Genomic DNA, 14,406 nt, shown 5'->3' on the forward strand with positions numbered 1-14,406 from the left:
TTATCCATTCGTCTATTGATGGACATGTATCAGTAGGTTGTTTCTATGTCTTAGCTACTGTAAATAATGTGGCAATGAACAGGAAGGTGTCTGTATCTTTCCGAGTTAGTGTTTTTATTTTCTTTGGATAAATACCCAGAAGTAGAATTGTTGGATCATATGATAGTTCTATTATTAATTTTTTTCAATTAAGTGACCATTTATTGAATAACACCTATGTGAGAGGCACTGTGCTGGGCTCCAGGGATACAGAGATAAATGAAATCTGCATGGTTTCTGCCCTCAGTTCCTCCCTGTCTAGTGGGAGAGATAGTTCTATAATAGGAAACTACACTCTAATATACAAGATGCAATGAAAGAGGCTTGGGTGCTGTATGGACACTAAGGGGGATTCTTCAGATGTGTTCAGCTTTGGATATGGTGATGTGCTTGTGGGACACCCATATGGAGATCTCCTATAGACAGCTGAACATACAGGTCTTTAGGGAAATCAGACTTGGTCATTGCCCTGGAGGGTCTTGCTATGGAGTGAAAGAGACAGAAATGTAAATACTGAATATAATAGATCAATTGCAATACTCTGTAGTGAAAGCTAACACAGAAGTTCACGCAAAGATGATGGTACAACTAAGTTGGCCTGGAAGTTGTGATGTCTCTCTAGGAGACAGCCTAGGAACTGAGTCTTGAATGGTTAGGAGTTGTTGTCCAATGTTGTGGGCTCTTGATGAGGTCATCGTTCACATGGAGTACTTTGGATGGACTGAGCGAAACTTCAAGGCAGAAGGACATCACCAGCTGGGCAGTCAGCGGACAGTGTGCAGGCAGCTGGTCATGGGAGGCCCTCCTCTGAGGGCAAGACCCACAGCTCACAGTCTTCCTTGACACAAGTAAAAGGTGGCATGCTGTGCCCACTCCAGTGGTGGGTGTGTCTGATGGTACTAGGAGTTGGTTCGGTGTCCTCTGGAGAGCAGACACCCAGAGCCTATTACAGATTTTTTAAGGAAACTCCATACAGTTTGCCATAGTGGCTGCACCAATTTACATTCCCACCAACAGTGCACAGAGGTTCCCTTTCTCCACCTCCTCACCAACACTTGTCTTTTTGATGATACTCATTCTACCAGGTGTGAGGTGATACTTCATTGTGGTTTTGATTTGCATTTCCCTGATGATTAGTGATGTTGAGCACCTTTTCATGTACCTGTTGGCCACCTGTATGTCATCTTTGGAAAAATGTCTATTCAGATCCTCTGCCCATTTTTAAATCAGATTGGGTTTTTTTTCTATTGAGTCATATGAGTTCTTTATATATTTTGGATATTAACCCCTTATCAGATATTTTTATTTCCTTCAGCGTTTCATTCTTTTCCCAACCTTGCCCTTTGCCCTTACTGTCTTCCCAGCCCTGGGTTAGTTACCTCAATCTTGATCCTTCATGTCTTGGCCCCATTGGGTTTCCATATTATTTATTCATGTAAACCACTTCCCCAATCATAACATTCAAAACACTCTTTTGTTGCTGTTGCTCACTCCTTCCTTTTTTTTTTGTAGAGCCTTATTGAAATATAATTCACATAGCATGCAGTTTACCCATTTAAGGTATACAGCTCAGTGGTTTTCAGCATAGTCACAGAGCTTGGCAACCATCACTACAATGTAAGTTTAGAACATTTTTCATCACCACAAAAAGAAACTCCATGCTCATTCGCAGTCAAGTCCTATTTTTGCCTCATCCCTTTAGTCCTAGGTGACCAGTAATCTACTTCTGAATCTATAGATTTGCCTATTCTGGACATTTTATATCATTGGAATCATGCAATATGTGGTCTTTTGTGACTGACTTCTTTCACTTAACATAATATTTTCAAGGTTCATCCAGGTGGTAGCATGTATTAGTACTTCATTCCTTTTTAGTGCCAAATAATATTTCACCTTGCAGGTATACCATATTTTATTCATCCATTCATCAGTTGATGGGCACTTAGGTAGATTCTACTTTTTGACTCTTGTAGATAATCCTGCTATGAATGTTTGTGTACAAGTTTTTGCATGGATGTATGTTTTCATTTCATTTGTATACTTAGAAATAGAATTGCTGGATCATATGGTAACTTGATGTATGACATTTTGAGCAACTGCCAAACTGTTTTCCAAAGCAGCTACACCACTTTACGTTCCTACCAGCATTAAATGAGAGTTCCAATGTCTCCACATTATCGGCAACACTTTTTTTATTAAAGTATACTTGATTTACAATACTGTGTTAGTTTCAGGTGTACAGCATAGTGATTCAGTATTTTTGCAGATTATATTCCATTATAGGTTATTACAAGATAATGGGTATAATTCCTTGTACTACACAGTGTATCCTTGTTGCTTATCTATTTTGTATATAGTAGTTTTTACCTGTTAATTCCATACCCCTAATTTGTCCCTCCCCACTTCCCGCTTCCCTTTGGTAACCACAAGTTTGTAACCACAGACGCTATGTCTGTGAGTCTGTTTCTGTTTTGCATATACATACATTTATATTATTTTTTAGACTTCACATATAAGCAATATCATATAGTGTTTGTCTTTCTCTGTCTGACTTATTTCACTAAGCATAATGTTCTTTAGGTCCATCCACATGGCTGAAAATGGCAGAATTTCCTTCTTTTTTATGGCTGAGTAATATTCCGTTGTATCTATACCCCACCTTCTTAAGCCAGCCGTCTGTTGATGGGCACTTAGATTGCTTCCATGTCTCAGCTATTGTAAATAGTGCTGCTATGAACTTTGTAGTGCATGAATCTTTTTGAGTTAGAGTTTTCATTTTTTCCAGATATATACCCAGGAGTGGAATTTCTAGAGCATATGATAGTTCTATATTCAGTTTTTTGAGGAACCTCCATACTGTTCTCCATAGTGGCTGTACCAATTTACATTCCCACCAACAGTGTATAAAGGTTCCCTTTTCTCCACATCCTCTCCAACATTTGTTATTTGTAGACTTTTTGATGATAGCCATTATGACAGGTGTGAGGTGATACCTCATTGTGGTTTTGATTTGCATTTCTCTAATAATTAGCAATGTTGAGTGTCTTTTCATGTGCCTATTTGTCATCTATATGTCCTGTTTAGAAAAATGTCTATTGAAGTCTTCTGCCTATTTTTTATATTGAGTTGTATGAGCTGTTTGTATATTTTGGATATTAACCGCTTGTCATTCGTATCATTTGCAAATATTTTTTCCATTCCATAGGTTATCTTTTCATTTCCTTTGCTGTGCAAAAGCATTTATTTGCTTTTATTTCTTTTACCTTAGGAGACTGATCCAAGAAAATATTCCTATGATTTATGTCAAAGAGTATTCTGGCTATGTTCTCTTCTCAGAGTTTTATGTGAGCGAATGTTCTAATCTCATTGTTTTACATGTGGCTGTCCAGTTTTCCCAGTGCTAGTTGTTGAAGAGCCTGTCTTTTCTCCATTGTATATTCTTGCCTCCTTTGTCATAGGTTAATTGGCCATAGGTATGTGGGTTTATTTCTGTGCTCTCTCTTCCGTTCCATTGATCTATGTATCTGTTTTTGTGCCAATAACATGCTGTTTTGATTATCGTAGCTTTGTAGTACTGTCTAAAGTCTGGAAGGGTTATACCTCCAGGTTTATTCTTTTTTCTCAGGATTGCTTTAGCAATTTGGGGTCTTTTGTGGTTCCATATAAATTTTAGGATTATTTGTTCTACTTCTGTAAAAAATGTTCTGGGTAGTTTGATAGGGATTGCATTAAATCTGTAGATTGCTTTGGGTAGTGTGGTCATTTAAATAATATTAATTCTTCTAATACAAGAGCATGGGATATCTTTCCATTTCTTTAAATCATCTTCAATTTCCTTCATCTCGCCAACACTTTTCATTGTCTTTTTTATTATAGCCATCCTAGAGGGTATGACGTTATATCCCATTGTGATTTTGATTTGCAGTTCCCTGATAGCTCATGATGTTGAGTACCTTTTTGTTGTTTACTGGCCATTTGTATATCTTCTTTGGAGAAATGTCTGTTCAAATCCTTTGTCTGTTTTTAAAACTGGGTTATTTATCATTTTGTTGCTGAGTTGTAAGAGGTCTTTATATATATATTCTAGTTACCAGTCCCTTATCATCTATGTGATTTGCAAACATTTTCTCCCATTCTGCAGGTTGTCTTTTAAGTTTCTTGATGATATCATTTTCAGAGTTTTTAATTTTGATGAAGTCCAACTTATCTATTTTTTCTTTTGTCACTTACACTTTTGTTATTGTATCTAGAAATCATTGTCTAACCCAAGATCATGAATATTTACTCCTATGTTTTTCTCCTAAGAGTTTTATAGTTTAGCTCTTACATTTAGGTCTTTGATCCATTCTGAGGTAATTCTTGTATATGGTGTGATGTAGGGGGTCCAACTTCATTCTTTTCCTGTATATCCAGTTGTCCCAGCACCATTTATTAAAGAGACTATTATTTGCCCCATTTTATTGTTTTGACACCCTTTCCAAAAAACAGTTTATCATAATGTAAGGATTTATTCCTGAACTTTAAATTCTATCCCATTATCTTAATGTCTATCCTTTTGACAGTACCACACTCTGTTGATCACTATAGTTTTGTAGTATGTTTTGAAATCAAGAAGTGTGAGTCTTCCAACTTGGTTTTCTTTCTCAAGATTGTTTTGGTGACTGAGTTCCTTGCATTTACATATGAATTTTAGGGTCAGCTTGACAAACTCTGCAGAAAATAAAGGCAGCTGGGATTTTTATGGCAATCACATAAATCTGTAGATCAATTTGGGGGTATTGCCATCTTCACAACATAACATTTTCTGATCCATGAACATGAGATATCTCTCCATTATTTTTAGATCTTATTTAGTTTCTTTCAACAACATTTTGTGGTTTTCAGTGTAGAAGTCCTGCACTTCCTTTGTTAAATTTACTCCTAAGCATTTTATTCAATTTGATGCTATTATACATAATTTCACTCTTAGCTTATTCATTGCTAATGTATAGAAGTAAAATTGATTTTTGTATATTCTGCCACCTTTCTGAACTTATTTCTTAGTTCGAATAGTTTTTTAGGGGATTCCTTAGGTTTTATATATATATAAAATCATGTCATCTGCAAATGGAGATAGTTTTATTTTCTCCATTCCAATCTGGATGACTTTTATTTACTTTTCTTGTCTAACTGTCCTGGCTAGAACTTCTAATACAATGCTGAGTAGATGTGGAGAAAGCAGACATTCTTGTGTTCCTGATCTTGGGAGAGAACTCCCAAGTCTTTCACCAATAAGTATGATGTTAGCTGTGGGTTTTGTTTTTTGTTTGTTTGTTTTGGCTGCACCACACAGCATGTGGGATCTTAGTTCCCTGACCACGGATGGAACCTGCACCTCCTGCAGTCAAAGTGCAGAGTCTTAACCACTGGACCACCAGGGAAGTCCCGCTCTGGGGTTTTTGTAGATACCATTTGTCAAGTTGAGGAAGTTCCCCTGTATTTGTAGTTTGCTAAATCAGCACACTTTTAATTACTGTCTTGATGTCTGTATTCCCTGCTACACTATAAGCCTAGGTATGTCTTATTTGTTGCTATCTCCTTAGCATGTGGAGAAAGCACTCAGTAGCGATTTCCAAAATGACTGAAAGAAATTGTCCTTTCAGGTTTGTGTCTTCCTCTGTTTTGTTCTCATCCCAACTTTTGTAAATGGGATGGAAACGTTGTTAAAATTGTAAATATTGTCTTAAACCCACATCTTCCTGCTATTTCAGCTATTTCTATTTTCTTGCCCATTGGGATTACTGGAGAGCAGATAGTTACGATTATCTTGTTATAATCTCCAATACATCATGACCTATATTCTTTTATAAAGGCTATTGTCTAACCCATTGATCCTCTCACTCTTTTGAAATCTGCTTCCCTAAGTCTCAGGATCATTTCAACTCTGGCCAACATTCCCTTACTCTGCTATTACAAAGTCAAAGTTACTTTCTTCCAGGATTCCCATCACTCCCAGGTTCACTGTTGGCCAACACTCAATCCAGAGGCGGATTCCCTCGCCTTGCTCATTTGGTCCTCCATGCCAGGAAGCAGTCACAGGAACTAGTGAAGGCCTTGTCAGATGAGCTATGTGAGCTTCTCCCCAGAGACTTGGGGTTGCTGAAGCCCTTCTCCAGTCTACCCGTTCTGGGCTGCTTCCTACAAACTGTGTACAAGAAGCTTCTACCTGCCCTTGGACTCACCAGGAAAGCTGGGGTGTATTCCCATTGTGAGAACATTTTTGTTCCTCTCTCTCATCTTCATCCCATCTGCTCTCCTCTGACTTAGTAAACTACGATATTAAAACCGACCAGACAACTCCTCTTCCTCCCCTCTCATCATATCTGTTTCTTTTGAACAAAGCACACACTTCAGTTGTCACACTGGGGGCAATGTTTATGTTAAATTTGTTTAAAAGTATTGAATTCTTACTTTAAAGAATGCTAATACTCTGTGCTTTTGTGTGCGGTCCTTGGACATTTGAGGCTGTGTTTATCTTAACTGATTTCAGAGTCTAGAGGTTTCCTACACTGCAAGTCACACCCTGCTGAGAGTTTGTCTAGCTGATGTCATCTACATTCACGTTGATCTACTGTCAATATGGCAGTAAAGTGCCTTATTCTAACAAAGTTAGCATTTAGAACAGTTTCCCACTACACATAAATAAAGTGTCTGAAGGAAGGGGCCACCTCCTCCTACTCTGCATGAGGGTGAAATATGGGCAGTGGTGGCCCTGATCCTGCTGATTTACCAACAGCAGTTTTCACAAGAGTGGGTCTGCTTCTATCCTAATAAATCCGTCTCTCCAGCCTTCAGACCAAAGAAATTCTTTCTGAGAGCTGAGAGTCTGGATTTACCTCTGGTGTTAGGAAAACTCCCCACCTCCTTTGGCAAACATACACCTGGTGATTACCAGGCACCTTTCACCCCTAGGGTGTGCAGCTTTCCAGAGCTAGCTTTTAAAGAGAAATGTATCCAACTAGGACAATAACATGAAAACTCCAAGGACATAAACGAAGATGGAGAAAGAGTTGGAATCCAGGAAACAGGAGGTCCAGCACTGTATCCTTCACTCACTATGGAAGTCCAAAGGCCAGAGCTGCAGAGCTGAACGAGAGCCAGAAGCCCAGCAGGGAGCAGGAAAAGCGACCTATGGGAAAAACGGAACCAGTAGTTTTATCTAATCATTTAATCATGGGAAAAATAGTGTTCCGAAGGATTTTGAATTTCTGCTGGAGGGTTGGAAGGATTATTAGGATAATGACATAGACCAAGCAGATTTTTTAAATTTAATTTATTTGTTTTTGGCCGTGTTGGGTCTTCATTTCTGTGCGAGGGCTTTTCTCTAGTTGCGGCAAGCGGGGGCCACTCTTCATCGCAGTGCACGGGCCTCTCACTGTCGCGGCCTCTCTTGTTGCGGAGCACAGGCTCCAGACGCGCAGACTCAGTAGTTGTGGCTCACGGGCCTAGTTGCTCCGCGGCATGTGGGATCTTCCCAGACCAGAGCTCAAACCCGTGTCCCCTGCATTGCCAGGCAGATTCTCAACCACTGCGCCACCAGGGAAGCCCCAAGCAGATTTTGTAAATGAGGTAATTGCTAACTCCTGGAAGAACAAAGACTTCTTCGAAGAAAGGAAATATGAACCTAGAGTTTTTCTTCACTCAGCAGAATAAAATAAAAATTGAGTATTGATTTAACAAAAAAAAATGTGACATAATATATTAGAGAATGGAGGGAGAGAAGATACAGGCATGAAAGTGAGGTTAAGAGCACCCCAGCCCCATCTTCCATCATGAGGAGTCAGTAGCCATTTAAAATTGATAAGTCAAGGGGTAACCATATAAAATATTATTTAGAAGTAAAGAGTTCAGAAGAAAGAGTTTGGAGAGAGGAATTTTGGATAGGAATGGGGCAGGGAACTGCTGTTTTTTCTTCATGCTTTGTATGAATGTCTTGAATTTTTAAATTATGTACCTTGGGCTGAAACTTTATGAAAAATAAATAAGCAATCTAGCAAATAATCTCAGAGACAAGAGTTTAAGACTCAAGAGAAGAGGAGGGAGACAGAGAAGAACAGTTGAGGTGGCTTCCTTACCAGGTAGGCAGGAAAGATGTTTGATATAGTTGTAGAAAAAAATGTCTATGCAGGGATATCACTTGAATCCAAGAGATAAGCCCTCGAGAACAGCCACTATTCCCCAGGGGTCCACAGCCAGCACACCAGAGCTCAGCTAGACCAGAGGACAGAGTTGTAGTTATTCTAGCTGCCCCTCTTCTCAGCCCTTCCATCCTGTCCAGGGGGTCAGAGGAAGTGACTTCCCCTCCACTTTGCTGCAGGCACTCAGGTGCTAAATGGACTATGGTTTGTGCTCAGACAGGGCAGAGTAGGTGGGTAGGGTGCCTCTGGGGAATTTTGAAGAATAAAGTAGGGACATTGCCATCCATTGGAGCCATGGGTGTGATGGAGCTGGTCCAGCCTTGCCAGTAGTGGTACACGTGCTCCCTCTATTGTCTGGTGGACCTGAACAGCATCTGTGGGAATGGGGCCTGGCCTCTGTAGTCACTCGAAGGAAAAGCTTCTTTACTCACCCTGGACCTTTTGCATTTGAGCATCTGTGTCTTTCTCTAAGACAAATTTCCAGTGATCACTCAAGAATCTGGCTCTTGTTCCATTGGGCTGTGCTGCCCCCATAGGTGTGATACATCAAAGCCTGCCCTGCTGGGAACATAGTCAAAGCTGCCTTCGAGGATCCTGGGCCAGGTCCTCAGCTGGGTGAAGCTCTGGTGAGCCCAAGATCATAGAACAGGTCATGTGAATACTTCATAACCCCAGCCTGGAATCCCAGGAGAAGGAAGCAGAGGATGATCCCTCGTGGGAAAGCAGGGGAGAAGCTGCACCTCGGTTCCCCTCCCATCAACCCAGTCATTTCCCAGTCTGCCCGCCCACAGGGTGCTGTGCGTGACATCGGGACGGTCCGTTGGGTGTTTGCAGAATTAGTCATACTCTCCGATATCTGAACCTTGTTTCACAGCCAGGTGGTAAAATACAGGTCTTCAACTCCGTGACAAATAGGATCTTAGTTCTGGATGAAAAATACCTTTGGGGAAGGGGAAATCCAGCCAGCAAGGTGGACGCCTCCCTTGCTCCTAATCCATAAAATGGTCATCAGATAGCTCTAAAATATCCTGCCCCACCAGAGTATAGAAGAGCTTCCAGAGAGTGACCAGGCCAGACCCCACTTAGGAGAACTGACATTTGAGAACTCATTCCTAGAAGCATCTCTCCAGTGAGGGAATCCTAGCAAATGAGTGTGTCAAGAGAATAGGAGGGCAAGAAACTGCCAGAGTGTGACCTTTCTGAGAAGAAACCATCAGAAGGTTGATGGCATGGGCAGGGGTGTGCCATCAGGCAAACGCCCATACTCAGGTACTAAGTTAGCGTTTGGAGGTGGATGCATCCTGGTACAAGGAACAAACACACAGCCAACTAACCTGCCTCTCACAGGAACTGCTGCAAAGTGTTTGCAATCATTTGAGTAGCATAGCAGGGTTAGACACACGGCATAGCTTGGGCCACATCATTGGGCCTCCTGGCCCTGTGCTTGGCTAACCAGGATAGATGGCCATGGTTATCAGCATGGACTTCAGAGGTAGACAGAGCTAATGCCTGAAGACCCCAAGTCCTGGGCTATCAGACTGCCCTCTTACATAAGATTTTCTGCATGCAAAACACTGGTCCCGACTGGTCAACGCAGACTCTGCTTTAAAAAATAGACAGCTCAAAAAAATGAACGGGCTGCTTTGGCAGGACTCAGAGATGACCTTCACCTGTACCTCCAGGTAGAAAGTCCAACACACCTGCACACTTTGCTGCTCCAGCCACATGCTTTGAAACCCAAGTCCCCTGACTCAGTGACTGTGCCCTCTGCAGCAGCTGGGCCTAAGCAGCCCCCAAGTGGAGGAACACAAAGGACAGGCCTGCTTCCCCAGACGGGAGGTTGCCCTGCTGAGAGTGGACATCTGAAAGGGCACATGTGTACACAAACACACACACCGGGGAAACCCAGGCCCAGAGGGCAGCTCTACGTGCAAACCCAGTGGATTGGGGTGACATCAGTCTTGCTTCTCCCTAGAACAGAAATCGGTTCCTTGGTTCTTACCACCTCCAGGCCCAACGGGGACAGAGGCAGGATTACAGTGGAGCAGTGCAGCACATGTCACGCCTGTGCTTTCCCTCTTCCCTCCCCCATCCCCTGTGCTCCATCAAGGGCCCTGACCCACTAGGACAGAATCCAGGAGGACCTCAGATATAGCCAACTCAGTTCAACGAGGGGTTTTCCAACCTCAAAAAATGTTCAACTCACCTATGTTTTTAATTAAGAATGGGAAAAAAAAAAAGAATGGAGATAATATAACTTATCCAAATCTAAACATTTAAAACTTTCAGTTTCACATAATAGCCAGTCAGGAGGAGGGGCTGGGAATAGGGAAAGGGCAGAGAGTGTGGAACAGAAGAAAAGGTTAAATGGAAGGGAGGAACGGAGAGTATATCAGGCAGCATCAGGCAGGAAACTAGGAACCAGTCAAGGTATATCAAAAAGGACGTATTTAACACAGGGAGTGAGTTACTCACAAAGTTGTTGGATTTGCTGGAGCAGCACAGGCCAGACACGATCACCACCAACTCCCAGGTTCACCACTAGCTTTCAGAGAACCAAGAAGCTGCTGCCGCCGCCGCCACCCTCACCAGGTACGACAGGGAGTGGCCAGAAACGGTCACAGCTGCCTGCAGGCCTAAGCAGGTGACTTGCAGGACAAACCCTCACATCTGCTGAAGCCCACGTGTCTGCCCCCCCTGCCAGAGGCAGAATAGTAAGGCTCTGCCTCTCTGCTGCCTTCCAAACCATACATGCATCTCACTGGTGGGACTTAAAATATACCCGGGACTCTTCCAAAGGTAGTTCTCAGGCTTCCAGCCCCTGCCAAATGGGAGAGGGTATAGAAAGGGGGTATAAAGAGTGTCAGGTGGGGCTTCCCTGGTGGCGCAGTGGTTGAGAGTCCGCCTGCCAATGCAGGGGACACGGGTTCTTGCCCCGGTCTGGGAGGATCCCACATGCCGTGGAGCGGCTGGGCCCGTGAGCCATGGCCGCTGAGCCTGCGCGTCCGGAGCCTGTGCTCCGCAACGGGAGAGGCCACAACAGTGAGAGGCCCGTGTACCACAAAAAAAAAAAAAAAAAAAAAGAGTGTCAGGGGCCAACAGACAATAGTCAGCACAGGGGAAAGAGAAAAATGGGGGGAGAGGGAACGACAAGCAGATGGAGATGGAGAGCTGGCGGGGAGGATGATTCAGACAGACAGGGGCAAACAAATGAAGCGTGGCAGGGAGCAATACAGACAAATAAGATAGGAGAGTGAGGACAAGACAGAAATCAGGAGATTATGTAGCAATCTAAATGGGAAAAGAATTTGAAAAAGAATAGGTACATATATGGGCTTCCCTGGTGGCGCAGCGGTTAAGAATCCGCCTGCCAACACAGGGAACACGGGTTTGATCCCTGGTCCGGGAAGATCCCACATGCCATGGAGCAACTAAGCCCGCAAGCCACAACTACTGAGCCTGCACTCTAGAGCCCGTGAGCCACAACTACTGAGCCTGCAAGCCACAACTACTGAGCCCACGTGCCACAACTACTGAAGCCCGTGTGCCTGGAGCCCATGCTTGGCAACAAGAGAAGCCACCGCAATGAGAAGCCCGCACACCGCAACAAAGAGTAGCCCCCGCTCGCCACAATTAGAGAAAGCCCGTGCGCAGCAACAAAGACCCATTGCAGCCAAAAATAAATTAATTAATTAATTAATTTTAAAAAAAAGAATTGATAATGCATATGTATAACTGAATCACTTTGCTGTACACCTGAAAGTAACACAACATTGTTAATCAACTATACTCCAACATAAAATAAAAAGTTAAAAAAAAAACCAAAACAGAAGGAGGAAGACTGGGGTCTATGGACGTTGATCGGGGTGGTGGCCATAGACCCAATCATCTGAAATCTGTTGCCAGTGGAAATGCTGGCTTGCCGGACACCAATCAGAGTGGTAGCTCTCAAACTTCATTGTGCATAAAAATTAGGAATAGCTTTTCTAAAAAACTTCAGAAATTCTGATCCGGAAAGTCTGGTGCTAGACCTAGAAATCTGCTTTTTTCTTTTAAAGCTCTCAAGCGATGCCTGTGGTCCTCAGGTGACTTTTCAGGACTCACTGCTTTTGCAGCTCCGCTGAATGGTAGAAATGCTCTGAGCTGCAGCAACCAGGATGGCTATGAAATGCCCGATGAATTCAAGCTTAAGGTCTGCTCTGGTCAGAGGCCTCCCGCCACCCCTCCCCCACCCCCCCCAGCCCCACGCTTGCTGCCCTGGATGGCTGAGATCCCTCCCCACCACCTCCCAGCTCACTGCTCCCCTCCTTCCAGCTCCCGGAGAACTGATGTCCTAGTTGATTTTTACCTCTAAACAAGCTAATTAGCTGTAATCCTGGAAGAATCCATCACTCTGACAACGTTGTTGATTAACCATCCTCCAGCCAAGCCAAAAGCGCTTAGTATCCCAGCGGAGTGGTCAGTAATGAGTAGAGCAGCGGCACTGGGCTGCAGCAGAGCAGGTGATGCCTGAATATCAGCAGTTAGATGCAGAAAGGGCAGGCGGGCCAACTTTGCAGCCAGGTGGAGGACAGTGGAGAGGAAGATGGATGGGCTTGAGGCTGCACAGGCTGCGGCATCCCTAGCCAGATTCTAGACCATTCTTTCTGAGTCCACCGAATGCCCCCAGAGGGTTTCTAAGGTTATGAACAACTCTGGACCATGGGAGAAGGGCCATGTGAAAGCGGCTCCACACGGAGACATAATTCTCCAACTTCATAGCTGTGGCAACTGTTTAACTGCCGAGTAAGAGAAGACACAGGCAAAACAATAGAATGACTGCATTCAGGGATCAATTTCAAGTCCAGACTGATACATCTTTCTTTTTTTTCCACACTTAGACTCTTGTTTTAAACACCCCTCTGTTCCCTTAAAAGATTTACTGTCTTCAGTGCTCAGAAAACAGTCTCTTGGACCGAGCAGGACATGGTAAAACACTGCCCCCTGATGGTCACAGTTAATGCAGCTTCAAAGCATCCGCCTTCCAAAGGTTCCTTCCCACACAAGTACCCAGTGTGGGCTCAGCAAGGAGCCTCCAGCCAGCCTGGTTGGACCTTGCCATCTGAGCTGCCATCTCTGCAGAATTGCCCCATCCTCTGTCTGACTTTGAATTCTCATCTCATTTCTGCCCTTTTTTGTCATAAAGAATGGATGACATTGGTAAATACTCTTGTTTTGTTTTGTTATATTAGAAGATAACAATTTATTGTTTGAACAAGGGAGTGATATGATGAAAGTAGAGTTTATGGTAGATTAATCTAGTAAAATGTGTGGGATAGATAAGAAGCAAGAGAGTTGATTCAAGGAAGAACGTGGCAGTTAATATATAAGGGCTTGATTTAGGAGAGAAGACATAAAAATTAAGCATGTAGTCATGAATCTAATAGACCCATATCCACGGTGCACTGTTTCCGTCACTAAACCAGGTTTCACTTATTTTACTCTATTAGCTACGTCAGTACTTACTAGACTCTATGTTATCATTTAGAAACTGCATCTCTCTCCCCTCCCCCACCACGCCCCGACTTCCAGGTAGAATTTGATCTTACTCATGTAAAGCTCACTCAAGTAGGAGTACTCCTTGTATGGAGGAGAATTCTGAGTTGGTAAATACTCTTGACCAAGGGAAGGAAACTGACCCCCAGCTGTGCCATTCTGATGGGATCACTGACATGCCATGTCATCTTATGTCTTGAAGAGTTTCCAATTCTGTTCAGGCACAAAGAAAAGAAAAAGAGTTGAGAGTCAGTGTTCCATAGTGTTAAGAGAATGAATGGCTGAGCGTGTGTAGTGTAGAGGCAGGGAGCACGGTGGAGTGGACGGAGCACTGGGCAAGGCCTCTGGAGTCTCGGGTTCAAGTCCTGGTTCTGCCTCCATCCAGCTATGTGTGCTTTGGGAATGGCCTTCTCTTTCTGGGCTTCCCTTCAAATGAAGGGCCTGAAGCTGGAGATCTCTAAGGTCCCTTCCATGGCACACGCTTGGGGAGCCAGAGCCTGAGGATTCTAAGCCACGATCATCATGAAGAGACAGCAATTAGGCAGGAAAAAGAGCCCCTAACAATGCAGCAGCAAGAGCTCTTACGGGGACCCCCTCTCTAGGGAAATAAACGGTGCTCTTGTCCCTCAGCCTGGGAGGTGCTACTCCTTGTATG

General features: G+C 43.4%; 1 protein-coding gene across 1 annotated transcript in view; it reads left to right on the plus strand.

Annotated features, from left to right (window-relative positions):
- CAPN13 (calpain 13) overlaps nucleotides 1-13,216 on the plus strand; it is a gene marked incomplete at its 3' end in the record, with an annotated part of 68,967 nt that extends 55,751 nt beyond the window's left edge. Inside the window, 3 exon segments of the mRNA XM_079720717.1 lie at nucleotides 10,717-10,808; nucleotides 12,302-12,408; nucleotides 13,133-13,216. Coding sequence (XP_079576843.1) covers nucleotides 10,717-10,808; nucleotides 12,302-12,408; nucleotides 13,133-13,216 — 283 coding nt within the window.
- Nucleotides 13,217-14,406: the final 1,190 nt, after the last annotated feature.

The sequence above is a fragment of the Hyperoodon ampullatus genome (assembly GCF_949752795.1).
Source record: "Hyperoodon ampullatus genome assembly, chromosome: 15".
Taxonomy (NCBI): Eukaryota; Metazoa; Chordata; class Mammalia; order Artiodactyla; family Ziphiidae; genus Hyperoodon; species Hyperoodon ampullatus.